This window comes from Bombina bombina, chromosome 4, assembly GCF_027579735.1.
Source record: "Bombina bombina isolate aBomBom1 chromosome 4, aBomBom1.pri, whole genome shotgun sequence".
NCBI classification, from domain to species: domain Eukaryota; kingdom Metazoa; phylum Chordata; class Amphibia; order Anura; family Bombinatoridae; genus Bombina; species Bombina bombina.
The window spans coordinates 252,166,057-252,191,219 of NC_069502.1; the positions used below are offsets into that span (position 1 = coordinate 252,166,057).

Consider the following 25,163-nt stretch of genomic DNA (forward strand, 5'->3'; position numbering starts at 1 on the left):
GAAAACAAGGGGTGTAGTGACAGCTATTATGGGCGTGTTCATATTGAGGGCGTGGCTAATACGGGGTAACTCTGAGAAAGTATTTGTTTTTTTCTAAGTAAATATAGGTTGAGTACATGTTGCGGGAGGGGTGTAGGGACTTCTTATTGGTTGTTATGTTACAACTAAGTTGACATATTAACAACAATAAAATGTAACTATTACTTTTTGCAAAAACATTTTTGTTTTGATACTGTTTGTTATCTTACTCTGCTACATATATGGTAATATGGTAGGGTTCTAAATTAATCTGCTTTACTCAACGTAAATCTTTATCTTGTAGGCAAACTAAAAAAACTTAGAACGTTAAACTAGATTCCCCCCCCAAGAATACAGATACAATACGTCCATAGCATGTGCTCATTATTTGGTTCCAAAAACATTTTGAGAGACATGAAACCCCACATTTTTCTTTCATGCAAATTTCAACAACTTTCTAATTAAAGTGATAGTAAATTATCAGTCATGACGTATAAAATACTTCATGCTGAAAGTTCCTTTATTTGTCTAAAGCTTTCGCCACACTGAGCTCATCAGGCAGCCAACAGCACAATCTATTTTGCTGTGAGGTAATCTTAGCCAATAGCGTGCTAGCTATCTGGCATGGTGCCAGCTGGCCTGCACGCTATTAGCTAATAGGTGGAAACAACACCTCACAACAAAATAGCGTTCTGCTGTGAGCTGCCTGATGAGCTCAGTGCGGCGAAAGCTTTAGACAAATAAAGGAACTTTCAGCATGAAGTATTTTATACTTCACTAGGCGATAAGCCTGCCCAGAGGGCAGTCTATGTTTAAAAAATACAAAGCCCCAAGCTAAAGTTACAAAAAATAAAAAAAAAGTAAAATTACAGAAAAAAAACCTCAAAGCTATCCAAAATACAAAAAATTAAACATAACCTAATACCCCTATAAAAATAAAAAATCCCCCCCAAAATAAAAAAAACTAACACAAAAAAACGAAACTACCCATTGCCCCATAAGGGGCATTTGTATGGGCATTGCCCTTAAAAGGGCATTTAGTTCTTTTACTGCCCTTAAAAGGACAATCGGCTCTTTTTCAAGCCCAAAAAAACCCTACTGAAAAAACAAAAAAAAACACCCCAAAAGTTAAAATAAAAAAGCCTAAACCTAAGCCCCAAATAGGTACTCACTGTTCCTGAAGTCCGACGGAGAAGGTCTTCTTCCAGACGGATCCATCATCTTCTATCTTCATCCGGAGTGAAGGTGGCACAGTGCGGAGCTGTGTTCCCGATGCCTGGATCCACGGCAGCGTTCCTCGGCGGCATGGAGGCTCCTCTTCATCCGATGTCCGTCGTAGACTGAAGATTGAATGGAAGGTACCGCAATCAATTTGGGGTACCTTGCATTCCTGTTGGCTGAAATGTTGAAATCAGCCAATAGGATTAGAGCTACTGAAATCATATTAGCTGTTCAAATCAGCCAATAAGATTTCAGTAGCTCTCATCCTATTGGCTGATTTCAAAATTTCAGCCAATAGGAATGCAAGGTACCCAAATAAATATGGGGTACCTTGCATTCAATCTTTAGTGTGCGATGGACGATTGTATGAAGAGGAGTCTCCACGCCACCGAGGATCCAGGCATCGGGAACACAGCACCACACCGCGCTGCCTTCACTCTGGATGAAGATAGAGCTTGATAGATCCTTCTAGAAGAAGACCTTCTCCGCCAGACTTCAGGATCAGTGAGTACCTATTTGGGGCTTAGGTTTAGGCTTTTTTATTTTTGGGGTGGTTTTTTTTTTTAGATAAGGGTGTTTTGGGGCTTGAAAAAGAGCTGATTGCCCTTTTAAGGGCAGTAAAAGAGCTGAATGCCCTTTTAGGGGAAATGGGTAGTTTAGTTTTTTTTAGTGTTAGGTTTTTTTATTTTGGGGGGCTGTTTAACTTAGGGCAATGCCCCTTGGTAGTTTAGATTAGAGGGTGTTTTTATTTTGGGGGCTTTTTTATTTTAATAGGGATTAGGTATAATTTTTTTTTATTTTTGATAATTTTGTATATTTTTTTCTATAATGTTAGAATTTTTTATTTTTTGTAATTTAATGTTATTTTTTTATTTTAATTGTAATTTAGTAGTAATTGGGGTTAATTTAGAGGGTGTTAGGTTAGGGGGCTTAGTAATTAAATTAGTTATTTGCCTTGTGGGGGGTTCGCGGTATAGGGGTTAATATATTAATTAGGGTTATTGCGATGTGGGGGTTTGGCATTTTAGGGGTTAGTAGGTTAATTAGGGTTATTGCGATGTGGGGGTTGGCAGTTTAAGAGTTAATAGGTTAAATAGGTTTATTGCGATGTGGGGGGTTAATATTTTAATTATGTTATTTGCGGATTAGAGGTTAATAACTATTAGTTTGCGATGTGAGTGTTGACGGTTTAGGTTATTATTAATACTTTGTGCGGGTGGTTACATGTTTTTATTCTTATTTCTTGCGGGCGGTTACGTGTTTTTTAGTTATTTCGTGCGGGCGGTTGCATGTTTTTTTTTGTTTTTTTTTAAGGCTTCGGGTTTGCCTATGCTGCATCCAGGTGGATTCTTTTGGCTGCCTCGCGCAGCCAACATTCTTTTTGCTGCTTTGCGCAGCCAACATTCCTTTGAGGGTGCGTGCGCAACTGGCGACACAGACGGACGCGCTACAAACTCTATTATAGTATAGATGACTGAAAACCCCCTTTGGACTTTAATTAAAGTTTACAAAGATACTTATTTTTAAAAAATACTTACCATTGCGTTATGGTAAACATAACGCCAATCTTCTACCTACATCTCCTGCTTTCTTTAGCAGATCGATGATGAATCTGGCTTCCTCCAATCGTTGCATGCCCCCTTTGGCGTCCAGCTCATGGGGCACGCAACGATTAAAGGAAGCCGCATTCGTCTTCCATATTCTAAAGAAAGCCAGTGATGCGGGCGCAGGATCAGCGTTATTTTTACCATAATGCAATGGTAAGTATTTTAAAAAATGAGCGTCTTTGTAAACTTTAATGAATTAAAAGTGCCCCTGTTTTTAAGATTATTTTTTGATACAGGGCTTTAATTCATTAAAGTTTACAATTACTTTAAAGAGACACTGAACCCGAAAATTTTCTTTTGTGATTCAGATAGAGCATGCAATTTTAAGCAACTTTCTAATTTACTCCTATTATCAATGTTTCTTTGTTCTCTTGCTATCTATTTTTATATAAAAAGGCATCTAAGCTTTTTTCTTGGTTCAGAACTCTGGACAGCAGTTTTTGATTGGTGGATGAATTTATCCACCAATCAGCAAGGACAGTCTAGGTTGTTCACCAAAAATGGGCCGGCATCTAAACTTACATTCTTGCATTTCAAATAAAGATTCCAAGAGAATGAAGAAAAATTGATAATAGGAGTAAATTAGAAAGTTGCTTAAAATGTCATGCTCTATCTGAATCACAAAAGAAAACATTTGGGTTCAGTGTCCCTTTAAGATTGAACCAGCATACGGAAAAAAACACCTGGTACACCTCCCTACATATGTCAGGGTATTACTCACTGCCTTGTCTGCAGCTCCACTTCCTTGTGCTGGTGTCCATAGGTGATTGCTGTTTTTCAAATACGGCAGTTCCAGTGCTCATGCCTCCGTGACTCCCTTACAGTTGCTTCTGTATTTAGCAGTCACATGGGTCCAATCCACCAATAAGGTTCTCTTTTAGTAATACTTGCCTCCTCAAAAGTTTCTCCATCCGATTACGGATTCCAACTGAGCGCTCTGTTACTTGTGGAACTAATCTTCCAGGAAACTTGCATCTACGCCAGTGGCGTATTTAGGTTTTGTGCTGTCTTAGGCACTCAAAATTCTGCCTTTCAACCACATAAGGGCCTTTATAAAGATGCTTAACCCCTTAGTGACCAGACCACTTTTCAATTTGTTGACCATCTGGGACCAAGGCTATTTTTGCATTTCTGCGATGTTTGTATTTAACTGTAATTTTCCTCTTACTCATTTACTGTACCCACACATATTATATACTGTTTTTCTCGCCATTAAATGGACTTTCTAAAGATACCATTTTTTTCATCATATCTTATAATTTACTATAAAAAAAAATATAAAATATGAGGAAAAAATGAAAAAAAATGCACTTTTTCTAACTTTGAGCCCCAAAATCTCTTACACATCTACAACCACCATAAAATACCAATGCTAAACAGTTTCTAAATTTTGTCCTGAGTTTATAAATACCCAATGTTTACATGTTCTTTGCTTTTTTTGCAAGTTATAGGGCAATAAGTACAAGTAGCACTTTGCTATTTCAAAACCATGTTTTTTCAAAATTGGCGATAGTTACATTGTAACACCAATATCTGTCATGAATCCCTGAATAACCCTTCAAATGTATATATTTTTTAAAAGAAGACAACCTAAGGTATTAAACTTGGGGTATTTTGACTTTTTTCATGCAACCATTTTACCACCAATCTATGCCAAAGTTTGGGGGGGAAAAAAAAATAATTTGATTTTTTGACAAAATAGCAATTTAAGAATACATTTACTGATAATATTAAGGGTTACTGCCAAATAACACCCTCATATGTCTTCAGCAGCATCTCCTGGGTACAGTGATACCACCCATGTATAGGTGTGTCGGGTTCTCGGGGGGCTAAAAGCTCTTATTTTTAGGGAGCGCATTCCAGTTTTTCAACTTGGAATTTTCACATCGGTCATCATGCACCCATGTCCTATTTGGGACATTTCTGAAGCTGGTCAATGGAATTTACCCCCATCAAACCATATATTTTTGAAAAGTAGACACCCTAGGGTATTTCAAATGCTTGTATTTTAACACTTTCCATGCACTAATTCAACCACCAGTCTTTGTCAAACTTTTGGGTAGTCATTATTTTGTGTTATTTTTCACACACATTGTACTTTAGGCATGGATTCTCAGTTCCTGTTATGTGTTACTGCCAAAAAAAACCTCAATATGTGTTCAACAACATCTCCTGAGTACAGTGATACCACCCATGTATAGGTGTGTCGGGTTCTCTGGGGGCTAAAAGGCCTTAATTTTAGGAAGCGCATTCCAGTTTTTCAACTTGGAATTTTCACATCGGTCATCATGCACCCATGTCCTATTTGGGACATTTCTGAAGCTGGCCAATGGAATTTACCCCCATCAAACCATATATTTTTGAAAAGTAGACACCCTAGGGTATTTCAAATGCTGGTATTTTAACACTTTCCATGCACTAATTCAACCACCAGTCTTTGTCAAACTTTTGGGTAGTCATTTTTTTTGTGTTATTTTTCACACACATTGTATTTTAGGCATGGATTCTCAGTTCCTGTTATGTGTTACTACCAAAAAAAACCTCAATATGTGTTCAACAACATCTCCTGAGTACAGTGATACCACCCATGTATAGGTGTGTCGGGTTCTCTGGGGGCTAAAAGGCCTTAATTTTAGGAAGCGCATTCCAGTTTTTCAACTTGGAATTTTCACATCGGTCATCATGCACCCATGTCCTATTTGGGACATTTCTGAAGCTGGTCAATGGAATTTACCCCCATCAAACCATATATTTTTGAAAAGTAGACACCCTAGGGTATTTCAAATGCTTGTATTTTAACACTTTCCATGCACTAATTCAACCACCAGTCTTTGTCAAACTTTTGGGTAGTCATTATTTTGTGTTATTTTTCACACACATTGTACTTTAGGCATGGATTCTCAGTTCCTGTTATGTGTTACTGCCAAAAAAAACCTCAATATGTGTTCAACAACATCTCCTGAGTACAGTGATACCACCCATGTATAGGTGTGTCGGGTTCTCTGGGGGCTAAAAGGCCTTAATTTTAGGAAGCGCATTCCAGTTTTTCAACTTGGAATTTTCACATCGGTCATCATGCACCCATGTCCTATTTGGGACATTTCTGAAGCTGGTCAATGGAATTTACCCCCATCAAACCATATATTTTTGAAAAGTAGACACCCTAGGGTATTTCAAATGCTTGTATTTTAACACTTTCCATGCACTAATTCAACCACCAGTCTTTGTCAAACTTTTGGGTAGTCATTATTTTGTGTTATTTTTCACACACATTGTACTTTAGGCATGGATTCTCAGTTCCTGTTATGTGTTACTGCCAAAAAAAACCTCAATATGTGTTCAACAACATCTCCTGAGTACAGTGATACCACCCATGTATAGGTGTGTCGGGTTCTCTGGGGGCTAAAAGGCCTTAATTTTAGGAAGCGCATTCCAGTTTTTCAACTTGGAATTTTCACATCGGTCATCATGCACCCATGTCCTATTTGGGACATTTCTGAAGCTGGTCAATGGAATTTACCCCCATCAAACCATATATTTTTGAAAAGTAGACACCCTAGGGTATTTCAAATGCTTGTATTTTAACACTTTCCATGCACTAATTCAACCACCAGTCTTTGTCAAACTTTTGGGTAGTCATTATTTTGTGTTATTTTTCACACACATTGTATTTTAGGCATGGATTCTCAGTTCCTGTTATGTGTTACTGCCAAAAAAAACCTCAATATGTGTTCAACAACATCTCCTGAGTACAGTGATACCACCCATGTATAGGTGTGTCGGGTTCTCTGGGGGCTAAAAGGCCTTAATTTTAGGAAGCGCATTCCAGTTTTTCAACTTGGAATTTTCACATCGGTGATCATGCACCCATGTCCTATTTGGGACATTTCTGAAGCTGGTCAATGGAATTTACCCCCATCAAACCATATATTTTTGAAAAGTAGACACCCTAGGGTATTTCAAATGCTTGTATTTTAACACTTTCCATGCACTAATTCAACCACCAGTCTTTGTCAAACTTTTGGGTAGTCATTATTTTGTGTTATTTTTCACACACATTGTACTTTAGGCATGGATTCTCAGTTCCTGTTATGTGTTACTGCCAAAAAAAACCTCAATATGTGTTCAACAACATCTCCTGAGTACAGTGATACCACCCATGTATAGGTGTGTCGGGTTCTCTGGGGGCTAAAAGGCCTTAATTTTAGGAAGCGCATTCAAGTTTTTCAACTTGGAATTTTCACATCGGTCATCATGCACCCATGTCCTATTTGGGACATTTCTGAAGCTGGTCAATGGAATTTACCCCCATCAAACCATATATTTTTGAAAAGTAGACACCCTAGGGTATTTCAAATGCTTGTATTTTAACACTTTCCATGCACTAATTCAACCACCAGTCTTTGTCAAACTTTTGGGTAGTCATTTTTTTGTGTTATTTTTCACACACATTGTACTTTAGGCATGGATTCTCAGTTCCTGTTATGTGTTACTGCCAAAAAACACCTCAATATGTGTTCAACAACATCTCCTGAGTACAGTGATACCACCCATGTATAGGTGTGTTGGGTTCTCTGGGGGCTAGAAGGCCTTATTTTTAGGAAGCGCATTCCAGTTTTTCAACTTGGAATTTTCACATCGGTCATCATGCACCCATGTCCTATTTGGGACATTTCTGAAGCCGGTCAATGAAATTTACCCCCATAAAACCATATATTTTTGAGAAGTAGACACCCTAGGGTATTTGAAATGCTGGTATTTTCACACTTTCCATGAACTTATTTAACCACCAGTCTTTGTCAAACTTTTGGGTAGTCATTTTTTTGTGTTATTTTTCACACACATTGTACTTTAGGCATGGATTCTCAGTTCCTGTTATGTGTTTACTGCCAAAAAACACCTCAATATGTGTTCAACAACATCTCCTGAGTACAGTGATACCACCCATGTATAGGTGTGTTGGGTTCTCTGGGGGCTAGAAGGCCTTATTTTTAGGAAGCGCATTCCATTTTTTACACTTCCCATTTTCACATCCCATGCACCCATGTTCTATTTAAGACATTTCTGAAGCCGGCCAATGTAATTTACCCCCATAAAACCATATATTTTTGAAAAGTAGACATCCTAGGGTATTTCAAATGCAGGTGTTTTAACACTTTCCATACACTAATTCAACCACTAGTCTTTGTCAAACTATTGGGCATTCATTTCTTTGTGTTATTTTTCACATACATTGTACTTTAGACATGGATTCACAGCTCCTGTTATGTGTTACTACCAAAGAAGACACCAATATGTGGTCACCAACATCTCCTGAGTTCAGTGATACCACCTATGCATAGGTTTGGTGGCTTGTTTGGGCGGTGCAATGCCAAATGTCTGACATGTGTTTGTGATTTTTTTTCACATTTAACATATTTTCTTCGCCTATCGTCTTTTTTTGGGGGTCTTTTAACATACCCCAATTTATTTGTTTTCCATAAATGTGATTATATTTAAAAAGTTGACCCCCCAAGGTATTATACATGGAGTGGTTTGATGACTTTGATGCAACCGTTTTAGCCCAAAAAATTGGAGAAAGTATATGGTGGTAATTTTTCAATTTTCATTGTTACAGACACATTGCTTTTTTACTATGATTTAGGAGAGACTGTTGTAAGTTATTGCAAAAGAATACTTTAGGTTGTTTTCTGCAAGGCACCCTGAGTACACCTATGCCCCCCATGCATAGGTTTGCCAGGATTTTGGGAAGGTTATGTTACATGATTTTAGTTATTAAAAATGAGAGTATTTCTTCTGATAGGCCTATCTTTAGTTTGGGGCCTATCACATACCCCACTTTTATTTATTGCATTCAAAGTGTATATTTTTTAAATGTTGACACCCCAAGGTATTGTATATGGTGTGCTTTGATGCCTTTGAAGCAACCGTTTTAGCCCAAAAAATTGGAGAAAGTATATGGTGGTAATTTTTCAATTTTCATTTTTACAGACACATTGCTTTTTGACTATGATTTAGGAGAGATTGTTGTAAGTTATTGCAAAAGAATACTTCAGGTTGTTTTCTGCAAGGCACCCTGAGTACACCTATGCCCCCCATGCATAGGTTTGCCAGGATTTTGGGAAGGTTATGTTACAATTTTATGACTTGTGATTTTAGTTATTAAAAATGAGAGTATTTCTTCTGATAGGCCTATCTTTAGTTTGGGGCCTATCACATACCCCACTTTTATTTATTACATTCAAAGTGTATATTTTTTAAATGTTGACACCCCAAGGTATTGTATATGGTGTGCTTTGATGCCTTTGAAGCAACCGTTTTAGCCCAAAAAATTGGAGAAAGTATATGGTGGTAATTTTTCAATTTTCATTGTTACAGACACATTGCTTTTTTACTATGATTTAGGAGAGACTGTTGTAAGTTATTGCAAAAGAATACTTCAGGTTGTTTTCTGCAAGGCACCCTGAGTACACCTATGCCCCCCATGCATAGGTTTGCCAGGATTTTGGGAAGGTTATGTTACATGATTTTAGTTATTAAAAATGAGAGTATTTCTTCTGATAGGCCTATCTTTAGTTTGGGGCCTATCACATACCCCACTTTTATTTATTGCATTCAAAGTGTATATTTTTTAAATGTTGACACCCCAAGGTATTGTATATGGTGTGCTTTGATGCCTTTGAAGCAACCGTTTTAGCCCAAAAAATTGGAGAAAGTATATGGTGGTAATTTTTCAATTTTCATTGTTACAGACACATTGCTTTTTTACTATGATTTAGGAGAGACTGTTGTAAGTTATTGCAAAAGAATACTTCAGGTTGTTTTCTGCAAGGCACCCTGAGTACACCTATGCCCCCCATGCATAGGTTTGCCAGGATTTTGGGAAGGTTATGTTACATGATTTTAGTTATTAAAAATGAGAGTATTTCTTCTGATAGGCCTATCTTTAGTTTGGGGCCTATCACATACCCCACTTTTATTTATTGCATTCAAAGTGTATATTTTTTAAATGTTGACACCCCAAGGTATTGTATATGGTGTGCTTTGATGCCTTTGAAGCAACCGTTTTAGCCCAAAAAATTGGAGAAAGTATATGGTGGTAATTTTTCAATTTTCATTTTTACAGACACATTGCTTTTTGACTATGATTTAGGAGAGATTGTTGTAAGTTATTGCAAAATAATACTTCAGGTTGTTTTCTGCAAGGCACCCTGAGTACACCTATGCCCCCCATGCATAGGTTTGCCAGGATTTTGGGAAGGTTATGTTACAATTTTATGACTTGTGATTTTAGTTATTAAAAATGAGAGTATTTCTTCTGATAGGCCTATCTTTAGTTTGGGGCCTATCGCATACCCCACTTTTATTTATTGCATTCAAAGTGTATATTTTTTAAATGTTGACACCCCAAGGTATTGTATATGGTGTGCTTTGATGCCTTTGAAGCAACCGTTTTAGCCCAAAAAATTGGAGAAAGTGTATGGTGGTAATTTTTCAATTTTCATTTTTACAGACACATTGCTTTTTGACTATAATTTAGGAGAGACTGTTGTAAGTTATTACAAAAACATACTTCAGGTTGTTTTCTGCAAGGCACCCTGAGAACACCTATGTCCCCCATGCATAGGTTTGACAGGGGTTTTGGTTAAAAAAAAAAACAGGCCCAATTTTAGAAAAAAATAGAGTAGTGAAATGTAAAAATCTGGCACAGTAAATATATAAAAAAAACAAAAAAACATCTAACTATAAACATAACCAAAAAAATATATATATATGTAACAGCAAATGTATTTTTTTTTTTAAAAAATTGACCATTGTATGGTACCGCTTGAAGCAGTCCCCAATGCAGAGTGCAGGCTGTCCAGGGCAATCAGGACAGTAATATATGGTGTCCCTTCTCTTCCCCCTCTTGGTACAGACTCTGCATTTTTTTTGTGGTTTCTGCTTTGTGGCATTAGGGGGGATTTTAAAAATAAAATGGGTAGCCCCAACTCTGCTCTCTCCCATCACCGCCCGGGGAGCAGGTGCATCATGGTACAAAATCCCCGTAATAATCTGGAGCTGAAACTGTAAAAAAGTCTTTTTAACTCTGGGGTTTGCTTTTTTGAACAACAAAAAAGCGTTGTGGGTTGCAATCTGCATTAGGTAAATTGCAACCTTTTTGTACCAGGCCCTTGTCTTCCGCATAATTAGATAGGGCTGCAGCAGCTGATCAGCCAGATCAACCCCACCCATATGCCGGTTATAAGACTTGATGCACACTGGCTTCCTTATGATCTCAGCTCTGCCACGTACAGAAACCGCCACCGTCCTCTCTGTGTGGATGGTGGTAAGAAGGTATACATCCTTCTTGTCTCTGTACTTCAGTGCCAACAGCTCCTCTTGGCGCAGAGCTGAGGTCTCCCCCCTTCGTAGCCGGGTGCGTACAAGCTGTCCTGGGAAACCTGCGCGGTTCTTTTTAATTGTACCGCAAGCTACTGTATCAAAGCAATACAGTAGCTTGAACAAAAGGACACTTGTATAAAAATTGTCTAAGTACAAGTGATACCCTTTGTTCATTAGGGGTAATATCAGGTCCCAGACAATCTTGCCAGTGGTTCCCATATGTTCTGGGCAACCTGGAGGGTCAAGGTGGCTATCCTTTCCCTCATACACCCGGAAGGCCTGAGTATACCCAGTCTCGCTGTCACAGAGCTTATACACCTTTACCCCATATCTGGAGCGTTTGGAAGGAATATACTGCTTGAATCCCAGCCTTCCCTTATACTTCATTAGGGATTCATCAACGCATATATTCCTTCCAGGTGTATAAGCCTCTGCAAACCTGGCAGAAAAGTGGGTTATCAGGGGGCGGATTTTATACAGCCTGTCAAATTGGGGATGCTCCCTAGGGGGGCACAGGCTGTTGTCGCTGAAGTGCATGAAATGCAGAATCATTTCATACCTCTTCCTCGACATAGTCTGGGAGAAAATGGGGGTAGAGCAGATGGGGCTAGTACTCCAGTAGGAGCGAATGGAGGGTTTCTTTATGATGCCCATCAGCATAGTCAATGCCCAGAATTTTTTGAATTCTGGCACATTGATGGGGGCCCATTGCTGCTTTGCCAAATATGTTCCAGGCTTTGCAGCACGGAACTGATGGGCATATAAATTAGTTTGGGCGACAATGTTCCCCAATATATCATCGCCCAGAAACACTTCCAGAAACTGCTGGGGGCTAAAACCTGCCACATCTATATTTATGCCAGCATTTGCTGTGAAGGGTGGGATATCTGGCCTCTGGAGATGAGGCGTTACCCACTCTTCAGCAGCAATGGCAGCAACACGCCTCCTTCTGGCAGGGGGGCTAGCAGGGGGGCTGGCAGGGGGGCTAGCAGCCACAGATACATCACTATCAGTTGAGACTGCATCTAGTGATGTATCTGAGCACATGGCAGGGTCAAAATTGGGGTCTGAGTCAGAAATAGAGGCATCTGACTCTGACGCAAGGATGGCATACGCCTCCTCAGCACTATATCTTTTCTGTGACATTTTTGTATCACAGAAAACAATTACTAAAAAAAATTAAATTAACTAAATTAATTAACTAAATTAACTAGCAAAAAAGTACAGCTATGCTACTGCCAGTGATTTATAGCGATCACTGGCAAGCTAGAGGTTAATGGCTCTGAAAATTAAATTAAATTAACTAAATTAATTAACTAAATTAACTAGCAAAAAAGTGCACCTTTGCTACTGCCAGTGATATATAGCGATCACTGGCAAGCTAGGGGTTAATGGCTCTGAAAATTAAATTAAATTAACTAAATGTTTCTGAAAAGAGCCTTTGGGTTTTTAAAAAATTACAACAACAAAATTAACCCCTAAAAAAATGCACAGACAGCAAAATGCAGCAAAAAAAAAGTGCACCTTTGCTACTGCCAGTGATATATAGCGATCACTGGCAAGCTAGGGGTTAATGGCTCTGAAAATTAAATTAAATTAACTAAATGTTTCTGAAAAGAGCCTTTGGGTTTTTAAAAAATTACAACAACAAAATTAACCCCTAAAAAAATGCACAGACAGCAAAATGCAGCAAAAAAAAAAGTGCACCTTTGCTACTGCCAGTGATATATAGCGATCACTGGCAAGCTAGGGGTTAATGGCTCTGAAAATTAAATTAAATTAACTAAATGTTTCTGAAAAGAGCCTTTGGGTTTTTAAAAAATTACAACAACAAAATTAACCCCTAAAAAAATGCACAGACAGCAAAATGCAGCAAAAAAAAAAGTGCACCTTTGCTACTGCCAGTGATATATAGCGATCACTGGCAAGCTAGGGGTTAATGGCTCTGAAAATTAAATTAAATTAACTAAATGTTTCTGAAAAGAGCCTTTGGGTTTTTTAAAAATTACAACAACAAAATTAACCCCTAAAAAAACGCACAGACAGCAAAATGCAGCAAAAAAAAAGTGCACCTATGTTACTGCCAGTGATATATAGTGATCACTGGCAAGCTAGGGGTTAATGGCTCTGAAAAGAGCCTTTGGTTCTATATTTTTTAACAAATAAAAGAAATAAATCTCTCTCTCTGCTAAATACAGGTCTCTCTCTCTCTCCAACAAAATGGCAAGTGAGGAGAGGGAGGGAGATCCACACTGATCATAGTCAATATTTACAAATATTGACATGATCAGACAAATGGGGTATTTTATTATTATTATTTTTTTTAGGGTGGGAGGCTCAGATTGGGTGACCCTAGCTTGCCCCTATGATGATGCAGGCTAGGGACACCCCCAGAGGCCCCATGATGCACTGGGCATCGCCATCTTGGATGCCTAGTGAAGGGGGAGGGGGGGGGGGGGGGCTATTTAGGGCTTTTTTTTTTATTATTCGTTTTTTTTTTTTTTATATTTTTATTTTAATTTATAACTAACTAAGTGCCTCGACCCACCGAGGCACTTAGCAAACAAGCAGAGCATCGGAAGCGTGTCCGATCGCTTCCGATGCTCTAAAACACTGCCGGGCTCCACGTGGAGCGAAACCGGAAGTGATCACTCGTGGGGGAGTGATCAATCCGGTCCCGGCACTCGGGAACAGTATTGCAGGATGCCTAGACCTCAAGGCAAGCCTGCAATACTGTTAGAGCAGCTGGAAGCGATTTCGATCGCTTCCAGTGCTCTGTTAAACCGACGACGTATGCCATACGTCCTCGGTCGTTAAGTGCTTTTTTTTTGAGGACGTATGGCATACGTCGTCGGTCGTTAAGGGGTTAAAGGGACACTGAACCTAAATTTTATCTTTCATGATTCAGATAGAGCAGGCAATTTTAAGCAACTTTCTAATTTACTCCTATTACCAATTTTTCTTCGTTCTCTTGCTATCTTTATTTGAAAAGCAATAATTTAAGTTTAGATGCTGGCCCATTTTTGGCTCACAACCTAGGTTGTCCTTGCTGATTGGTGGATAAATGCTGTCCAGGGTACTCAACCAAAAATTGGCTGGCTCCTTAGCTTAGATGCCTTCTTTTTAAAAAAAAAAAAAGATAGCAAGAGAACAAAGAAAAAAATAAAAATAGAAGTAAATTAGAAAGTTGCTTAAAGGAACAGTCTACTATAGAATTGTTATTGTTTTAAAAGATAGATAATCCCTTTATTACCCATTCCCCAGTTTTGCATAACCAACACAGTTATATTAATATACTTTTTACCTCTGTGATTACCTTGTATCTAGGAACCTTCTCCCAGCCCCCTGATCACATGAATGTGACTGTTTATTATCTATTGTCTTAAATTTAGCATTGTGTTGGGCTAAATCTTAAATAACTTTCTGTGCCTGAATACAGTTATCTATATGGCCCACGTGTACTTTCTGTCTCTTTGTGTTGAAAATAAATTTAAAAAGCCTGTGATAAGAGGCAGCCCTCAAAGGCTTAGAAATTAGCATATGAGCCTACCTAGGTTTAGTTTAAACTAAGAATACCAAGAGAAAAAAGCAAATTTGATGATAAAAGTAAATTGGAAAGTTGATTAAAATTAAAAGTCCTATCTGAATAATGAAAGTTTAATTTATGCTAGACTGTCCCTAGCATAAATGCTCAATCTGAATCATGAGATAAAAATTTTGGGTTTAGTATCCCTTTAAGTTTTTTCCTCCTAGGTTGCTCTTTTACAGCCCCAGGTTTTAGGAGGGTTCAAGACTCCTCCTTTCATAAAGGAAAATGTTAAATTTTCTGCAAAATTGTCACAATGTGTTGTAATTAGGGGCATCAACAACACAATAACATTTCACATTGATATTTGTAACTCTCATTACCTATCTCATATACAAATAATTTGTTTACTTCACAAGTTTTTTTTTTAAAAAAAACAAACAAACATTATTTACAGTAACTACTAATTCAGATACATAATTAGTGAATAATAAAGGGGTTTAAATCTAATTCCGCATTTATACCTTCTGGATGGAGAGAACCGAGATCAAAAATTAAATTGGCCTCATGATAGAGCAATCTTTTCTCATAATCTTCTCCAGCCTTTGCAAATTTTCTTTAGCCCCTAGTATTGTAAACCACCACCATGTCATCATTATTACCATGTTTTACACATAGCATAGAGAAAAATGTATGAGCCAGAACAGAGATGGACAGCCTTTTTCACCCTTATAGGGAACCTTTTTTAAAGGACCTAAGAGTAATATATGCTGGTTATACAGCCCCATCATTCTATTTTTTAAAAACTTTTTGGATTATATGGTGCGATTGGCTTTTTTTTTTTAAAATTCATATATCGGGAAACTGCATTTGTGTCCTGTGCAAATCTTTTAACCTAGGCAGGAGATGAGTGGTATCTACACACCATTCACTTGCCATACTATGTCCTCTTTTCATGGCAAAGATCAAGTTTCTGGCCCCTTACCCATAAAAACAATCCAGACATGGTGTAATTCACAACTTTATAATTAGTGAATTGATACTGTTCATATTTCTGACTGTTGTAGCTAAGGTCAGCTATTGTTTTTTATAAATACATCCAAAAATGTGGCCGAGGTCCTGTACTGGTCGCTCCTTGTCAGCTTCCTCTTTAGGTGCAAATACCCTGATTGCTACAAAGCATATATAGTAACCAAGAAGCAGGGAACACTATATTTTTGAATAGTAGCTGCTATGTTCGTATCTTATGACAGGTGCTACAATATGCAGCACCTTTCATAGCTACCGCAAGATCCTTTTCCCTAGTAATTCCTAAAAGCTTATAGCTGCATTTAACTTAAAGGGATAGAAAGGTCAAAACTGAAACATGCATTTCAATTTTAAATTGAAGCATTTTGTAATATACTTCCATTAGCAAAAATGATTATATTAAGTTGTTAGTTTTTCAGTGGCATATGCACATATGCTTTGCGGGCCTCTGCATCATTATTTAAGCTCAGAGAGCTGGTGATGCTGTTTATTGTGCCTGTGAGGACTTAATTTGTGTCATATAAGCCACTACTGACTCTCTGAGGTGTAGTGTTTGAATACTGATGCAGGGGCCCTTACAGCATATGTGTGTATGCTGCTGAAAAACACTAATAAGTTTTACTAGAAGCATTTTTGCTAATGGAAATATATTGCAAAAAATGCAATTTAAAATTGAACTACACTCATGCACATTTCAATTTTGGCCTGTCTATCCCTTTAATGCCAGGGATCATAAACAAATGATCCTCCACCCTTAAACCCACACATTACCACCACAGTCCGGATCCTCACCCACTGCAAATAAAAGTAACTACAAGGGGAATAGAATATCTCTGTGTGAACTGTGTACAATTCCCCTGACACAATATAGCTTACTGCTAAATATTATGTATATAGTTGTCTGACACTGTTAACCTACAAAATCAACATGACAAATAATAAATTTCCAAGTATTTGAGCCCTTGTTCCTTGGTTTGTATGTTTCATGTAGATTCCCACTGAAAGATCCTACTCGTCTCTCACTATGGACAGCGGCTTTACAACGTTGTAACTGGACCCCGGGCCCTTACTCTTTCTTGTGTAGTGAGCACTTCAGCCCTGACAGCTTTGTCCCACGTATGCCTGACCAGCATCCTTTGCTTATACCCAGTGCTGTGCCATCGATCTTTCACAGAATTAAAGAAAACAGAAAGAGATTTTCTACAGATTTGTGTGCTCCAGGAGTGGTGAGCAAAAAGACAGTAATAAAAAAAAGGCACAATCTTCAGGAGGGCATATCATGTAAAGAAGTTCTGACTGAAAACAAATGTCACACGAGTATCATTATTAGTGATGAGTTCAAACACTCTAGTTGCCTCTCTGTATCAGGAGCATCATCTAACAACCATGAAGCCTGCAAGTTTATTTCTTCACTGCACTCTTACAGTAGTTCATCTAAGGCCTCAGTAGTGTTTGCTTCCCAGAGACAACCAGCCCCTGATGTGCTACCTACTGTGGTAGATGTGAGAACAGAAAACACCTCTAATTCAATTTTAAGCACTGAAGCAAACTTTGATGACTTCCACTCTCTTGTAGATGTTACTGAGGACATCCAATGTCATGTTGAGGTCAGTGATGGGAACTTGTCTGGTACAAAGTTAATGGGACCTCCTCCCTATTACTTAACAGGTTATTATGAAAGCTCAGATGTATCTCCAGAAGTTAAACAAACTGGCAATATCTCAGAAACAGTTGACTTTCCTACACTAGTCGAAGGGACTGATTTATTCCTTCCACAAACTATTGATTCTTTGCATTCATACTGCTCACAACCCCAAAAACTAACATCAGGCAGAAGACAAGTGCTTAGAAAAAAGGTTCTGTCAACGGACATGAGTGCTGAAGGCCCTTCTTGGAACTCACAGATCCCAGCACAAGGTAAGAAGAACACTAAAGACTTGTGTAAGACATAAACCAGATAATATTTTATAACAATCCATAATGACTCTAACACCTGTAATACATATATTTATTGTCTTTGAAGACCCATACCCAGCCTTTAATCTTTGTTTACATGCATACACCCAGGCACTTTTCATTTGTCTTTTTTAAGGCTTTTGACAAAGGATCATGTGGACTCCTCAGGTGAGTTAAAGGGATAGAAAGGTCAAAAATTAAATGTACCCAGGTGCACTTCAATTTTGAAATTTAATGCATTTTTTGAAATTTACTTCCATTAGCAAAAATACTTCTATTAAAAGTTATTACTTTTTTTCTGCAGCATACACACATATCCTGTGAGGGCCTGTGCACAAGTATTTAAACACCACACCTTCTCAGAGAGTCAGCAGTGGCTTGTGTGACACAAATTACGTCTTCAGAAGCAATGCACACCACTGCCAGCACTCTGGGAAGGTGAGGTTTTGGAATACTGACTCACAATCCCTCACAGGATATGTGCGTATACCGCTGAAAAAACAATAATAACATTTACTAGAAGCATTTTGCTAATGGAAGCATATTGTAAAAATGCTTAGATTTCCAATTTAAATTCTCCCATGCACATTTAAATTTTGACCTTTCTATCCCTTTAAAAGGGACATGAAAGTCAACATTAAAGGGACAGTTTACTCAAACATTTTCTCCCCTTTAATTTGTTCCCAATGATCCACTTTACCTGCTGGAGTGTATTAAATTGTTTATAAGTATTTTCATTGCCCTTATATTGGCATTTGAAATAGTTTATGTAGCCTGTGGTATCCCCACCCATCCTGAAAGTTTTTGGCCTCGAGGCCAAGCTGTGTTAACACAGACAGTATTAGAAATTACACTCCCAGTGGGTTATAGAAGAGATAAGGTAACACAATGTTAATTTTCCATTGTTCTCTTCAAGTATAGGTGATTGGTTTATGGACAGATATAAGATAAAGAAGCAGGTATATGTACACATTGTGATAAAGTAATGAGATCTGATTATACCTGCAAGCTCAACCCATTTTATTAGGTTGTGGCTTCAAAACACAAAACCAGCTAATTCATATACACAAATAAGCCTTAAAAAAGCAAATCTCATACATTTTATACTCTGCAGCTAGTAAAAAAAGCTCACTTCAACTATGTGCTTAATCCCTTTGCAGAGTTATGTGCAAGCAACAGTGCAATTATAAAATGCTCTAAATTGTGTTAGAACATTTTCTTTTTGCACTTTTATTTCCCTTCATTTCTTTGAGCCCCACAAGTCTGGATTAAAGTCTACTTGCTGTGGGATTTTTGCTGTTGCGAAAAAGTGTTTTTTCTTTTTGTTTCTTAAATTGCACACCACAGATGAAGTATATTTAATTGATGAATGCATTTTATTGTGTCTCAAGTCTTTTACCTCACAGGATGCTCACATACTCATAATGAAGTTTACCTCCTACTTTTATACCCAGAATGGAATGGAGTATGCTTTTTCTGTTTTGTGTCTTGCTTTTACATATCCATTAAAGGGACAGTCTACTCCAGAAATGTTATTGTTTAAAAAGATAGATAATCCCTTAATTACACTTTCCCAAGTTTTCCATAACCAACACAGTTATATTAAAGGGCCATAATACCCAAATGTTTAAACACTTGAAAGTGATGCAGCATAGCTGTAAAAAGCTGACTAGAAAATATCTCCTGAACATCTCTATGTAAAAAAGAAAGATATTTTACCTCAAAAGTTCCTCAGTAGCCACCTCCCATTGTAAAGGATTTCTAAGCAGCATTTTAGTATGTCTGTCCCGGGACAACTGAAGGGATGAGCCTCGTGCACTCTCATATTATTTCACCAATCAGGTAAAGGAAGTTTACTATGAAATCTCATGAGATCACAGTAAGAGTTCATGACCTCAGCACTGCTGATGCTGATTGGCTGCTGTTCATTTCTTCATTTTTTTTTATTTTTACCTGCAGCTGGGAGCAGGTGAAGTATAACTTTTTACACAGAATTTACTCTGCTGAGCTGAGGAAATTGTGAGGTAAAATATCTTCCTTTTTTACATAGAGATACTCAGGTGATATTTTCCTGTCAGCTTTTTACAGTTATACTGCATCAGTTTCAAGTGATTTAGCATGAGTATTATGTCCCTTTAACATACTTTTTACCTCTGTGATTAGCTTGTATCTAAGCATTTGCACATTGCACCCTTATTTCAGTGCTTTTGACAGACTTGCATTTTAGCCAATCAGTGCCCTCTCATAAGTAACTCCACGGGCGTGAGCACAATGTTATCTATATGGCACACATGAACTAATGATCTCTAGCTGTGAAAAACTGTCAAATGCAAAATTAGTATATGAGCCTACCTAGGTTTAGCTTTTAACTAAAAATATAAAGAGAACAAAGCAAATTTGATGATAAAAGTAAATCGGAAAGTTGTTTAAAATTACATGCACTATCTGAATCATGAAAGTTTAATTTTGACTAGACTGTCCCTTTAACTATGTCCTTTATCTGCAATAAAAGGTTAAATTATGCTTCACTCTGACTTACTGACATTATTAAACAAGCCTGCCTCTTTCACATGTATTCTGCCTTTTAATATCCTGGTTATAGTGTTTTCTAGAACAAATTACCAGGCGATGTTTAAATGCATTCAGCTGCAGTTGCCTGACAAGGAACTGCAAAATAAAGCTAAAGAGCCTGACAAGAGTTTACATCTTTTATTGTTACCACATTATGGGTTAACCCCTTAAGGACCGGGCATTTTAGACAAAAACTTCCCCAAAAGACCAGATCATTTTTAGCATTTTTGCCATCGCTACATTTAAACAGAAATAGAGCCTTTTTTATATTTACATATCAAAACTATATATATTTTTTTTTTTAGTAGATAACCTAAACAGGGCATATGAATAGACCGCTCCGGTCGCCAATGGCGACCTAAATTTCTTGCGGGCAAGTAAAATTTTTAACTTACCCCCCCCCCCCCCCGAGCGGCGACCTGACATTTTAATCAGGATAAAAGAAGAAATAATAAAAAATGTCAAATTGCCTTTCACATATGCGCACACACGGGAAAGGAGGGTAGAAAGGGGAGGTTCTTTCTGTTAAATGCATTCAAAGACCTCCCCTTATCTCCATGGCTCTTGGCCTCTTCCTTGTCAGTTGATACTTCCCACCCCTAAAGTTGTCGGGAAGACATCCTGCTAGAGCGGTGAGTGTTTCTTCTCTATGTATGAATGAAGTATGGCTTAAAGTGACTATATAGTTATGGTAGGCAGCTTGCTCACGTACATTATGCTGACGTACTCCAGGGTCCTCTGCAGTACTATAGCACAATGTACACGAGCAAGCTGCCTACCATAACAATATAGAGCAGTGCACAATTTTTCTGGATGCTATTAATGCTCCAAAAACTGACTTTACCAATTAGTAGAGAACATACCATCTCCATGCACCCAGTCAAATCTGCTAGCACGGCACGGACAGTCGCGCTAGTAGTTGAAAGGCAGCTGGGCAGAAAGGGGGAGAAAAAAAAAGTATTTTTTAAAATGCTCGTTATGTCACTTTTCATTGTCCAGCAAAATGCAGTACCGCTCCCAGCGCTATAGGGTGAAGGGTGGCAGCTTTAAATATACTTAGTCAGTCATAACCCCCCACATATGCTGAAGTAAAATAAAAAAGCTCAATTATATATTTTTTTCCTTGGGGGGGGAGTCAAGACGTACATACAGTATTACAATGATAATATCCCTGTTTTTTTCTACCTAGTGATAGAAAAATATTTTCTAAAGTTAAAGCCTTTTTATTAAATCCCAAATATTAAGCAGCTTGCAGGGCATTCAAATTGGGACATCTGTCTGCAATGCTTTATGGGATTACAATAGCACTATTTATATTGCCTTTTTACATAAGATATATATACACACTACATGCAGATACGCACGGGCGACTAAAGTTTCTTGCGGGCTGGTAAGTTTTGTCATTTACTTGCCCGGTGGGCGAGGGGAGTTTTTGGGTATTCATAGGCCCTGCTAAAGTATTGATCTAGGCCCATTTTGTTATATTTCATGCCCTCATTTCACCGCCAAATGTGATCAAATTAAAAAAAATCGTTCACTTTTTCACAATTTTAGGTTTCTCACTGAAATTATTTACAAACAGATTGTGCATTCATGGCTGAAATGATTGTAAATGCTTTTCTGGGATCCCCTTTGTTCAGAAATAGCAGACATATATGGCTTTGGCATTGCTTTTTGGTAATTAGAAGGCCGCTAAATGCAGCTGCGCACCACACTTGTATTATGCCCAGCAGTGAAGGGTTTAATTAGGTAGCTTGTAGGGTTAATTTTAGCTTGAGTGTGTAGGATACCCTCCCACCTGACACATCCCACCCCCTGATCCCTCCCTGACCCCTCTTAAACAGCTCTCTTCCCTCCCCCACCTCACAATTGTCACCGCCATCTTAAGTACTGGCAGAAAGTCTGCCAGTACTAAATTAAAAGGCTTTTTTTTTTTCTTATAAATATTTTTTTTTTTCTTATAAATATTTTTTTTTTTATAAATATTCTACAGGGTTGGATCCCCCCTACCTATTTGCAGCCATGTTAGGTACTGGCAGCTGTCTCCCTCCTCCTCCCTCAATGACACAGGTGTATTTTTTATTTTGGGCTTCCCGGTAGCGGACCCACCCTCTCCCGCCTCCTACAGCGATGGGTTGCCCACTCGCCTCCCTCCTTAGCCTCCCACCCACCAACGATCGTCACCACCGCTGTCCGATGCAGAGAGGGCCACAGAGTGGCCCTCTCTGCATCAATAACTCGGCAAATCTATTTCTGCAGTGCCCAACTCGTGGGGCATGCAGAAATAGAGCAATCTCGCAATTTTGAGTGAGATCGCGGCAGAGAGAAGCCCAGGACTGCAGTGACGTACAGGGTACGTCGTTGGTCCTTAAGGGCATAACGACCAGTGTCGTACAGGGTACGGCGCTGGTCATTAAGGGGTTAAAAACACAATGTTTCAGGGCAGCTATTGGCCCTTAGTGATGTCTGTTAAAATTACAAACAGATTTATAGAGTTTACATCTTAGCAGATAAATAAGGAGCTGCACTAAATACCTGCCAACCATCTAGTAATATTCTTTTGACCGCAACGTGTTATGAGCCAATTAATTTTAATCTGCAGGGATGTATTATTAAAGCTGTTACTTTAACAACACCTTAGAGAATGGAGAAGAAATTCATATTGTAGAAACAGCTGAGTACCAGAGCACAAGAAACAAACAATAGTATGGTAGAATCCTATACACGTGATCATATTACTTATTATTACTATTTTTTCCAGAATAGAAAATAAATGTAATCAGTTCAAGAAAAAAGTGCAATACCACGAGACAAGACTCATGAGGAGGATGCATCTGTGTGTGCCATGGATGATATGAAACAAAGCATACAATTATGCTATGTTATATTGCAGGATCTGTTTAAATTGTTTGTCTGGCATAGATCAAGAGATCTCTCTTAGGCCCTTATGATAAGGGCAATGCCAGAGCTACAAGAAGTTGCTTTTTTCCAGCAATCCGTGGGTCCGGCGGTATTTATAAGAAAGTGAGCTAACCCTCTCTGTTCTGACGAGTGGTGATGTGTCTCCCATAGGAAATAATAGGGATCGTAGCTTCAGCAAAAGTCTGCCAACTTAGCCAGTTCACTAAAACAATGCGCGTTCGCTAAAACTAAAAAAATGGTTTCTGTGTAGTAACTTCAAATAATGCATATGCAAATTAAGTTTCACTGTACATGCAATGGATTTCTTACAATGGAAATTCTCGCCACTGAAAAACTGTTGAGAATGATATGGCTGAAAAATGTTACTCTTTTGGAACGCTAATGAAACCCCAACACTGTAACAAACATTTTATATATTAATAACGCTTGTTACAGTGCGTCACAATAATATAACATGTTCAGAACGATGAGAACTTATATTGGCAATAAATAAAACTGGAAATTCATGACTACTTTCTTCTATGAATTATTAATATCACAAAATATTCCTAAGAAAAAAAAATAAACATGATTTTTAAAATCACGCCATGACTTAAAATACATATTATAGCATAATACTATAAAATACATATATAAAAAAACAAACATATACATATATATATACCCACAATCAGGGTGGATTTAATTTAAATCAAATTGATTGAAATCACTAGCGGTAAGACAATTTAAATTAATTTAAATGAATGGTTAGTGCTTGCTGATTGGTGGCTAAATGTAGCCATCAATCAGCAAGCGCTACCTAGGTGCTAAACCAAAAGTGGTCCGGCTCCACACCTTGCATTTCTGCTTTTTTTAAAAATAAAGATAGCAAGAGAACGAATAAAAATAGATAATGGGGTAAATTAGAAAGTTACTTAAAAATTGCATGCTCTATCTGAATCATGAAAGAAAAAACTTGGGTTTAGTGTCCCTTTAAGGTCTATTTCTCAGCTCTGTATGTTTATTTTTTTAACATTTTTGCTGTGAATATGTGATATCTTCTAGACAGAAAAAAATGCCAAAAATAATCTTACAGAAAACTCTTGTAAATGAGTTAATGGAATTTAGCAACAAAATTAAACATTACAGCCATGAATATACAGCCTTGTGCTACATAATTAAAATCCTTATTCAGGTCTGAATACCCTTTGGATTATAATGTACCTTAAAGGGACATGAAACCCAAAATGTTCTATCTATCTAAATATAGTGTCTATTTAAAGGGACATTTTTTTTTTTCTTTCACGATTCAGATAGAGAATACAATTTTAAACAACTTTCCAATTTACTTCTATTATTTAATTTGTGTCATTCTTTAGGTATCCTTTGTTGAAGAATAAGAAATGCACATGGGTGAGCCAATCACACGAGGCATCTATGTGCAGCTACTGAGCCTATTTAGATATGCTTTTCAACAAAGGATATCAAGAGAATGAAGCAAATTAGATAAGACGTAAATTGAAATTGAAAAGTTGTTTAAAATTGTATGCTCTATCTGAATCGTGAAAGGAAAAAAAAAAGTCCCTTTAAATAGACACTATATTTAGATAGATTGTTTATCAAAATAAGCATTTTATTTAAAAATCCTATTTTAAAAAAATAGATATTTAATAAAAAATAAAATCATTGATTTTTATCCACCCTGCCCACAATCTGTGGCTCCCAAGTGGTACTATGAGTTTAACTAAAGGTTTAAAGGGATACTGAACCCAATTTGTTTATTTCATGATTCATATAGAGCATGCAATTTTAAGCAACTTTCTAATTTACTCCTATTATCAATTTTTCTTTATTTGAAAAATAAGGCATCTAAGCTAAGGAGCCAGCCAATTTTTGGTTCAGACCCTGGACAGCACTGGTTTATTGGTGGGTGAATTTATCCACCAATC

The 25,163-nt window shown here is 37.7% G+C and overlaps 1 protein-coding gene across 1 annotated transcript in view; it reads left to right on the top strand.

Annotated features, from left to right (window-relative positions):
- THAP4 (THAP domain containing 4) overlaps positions 1-25,163 on the top strand; it is an 85,084-nt gene that overhangs the window by 119 nt on the left and 59,802 nt on the right. Inside the window, exon 2 of the mRNA XM_053709886.1 lies at positions 16,778-17,703. Within this exon, the coding sequence (XP_053565861.1) occupies positions 16,778-17,703 (926 nt within the window). The remainder of the gene's footprint in view (positions 1-16,777; positions 17,704-25,163) is intronic.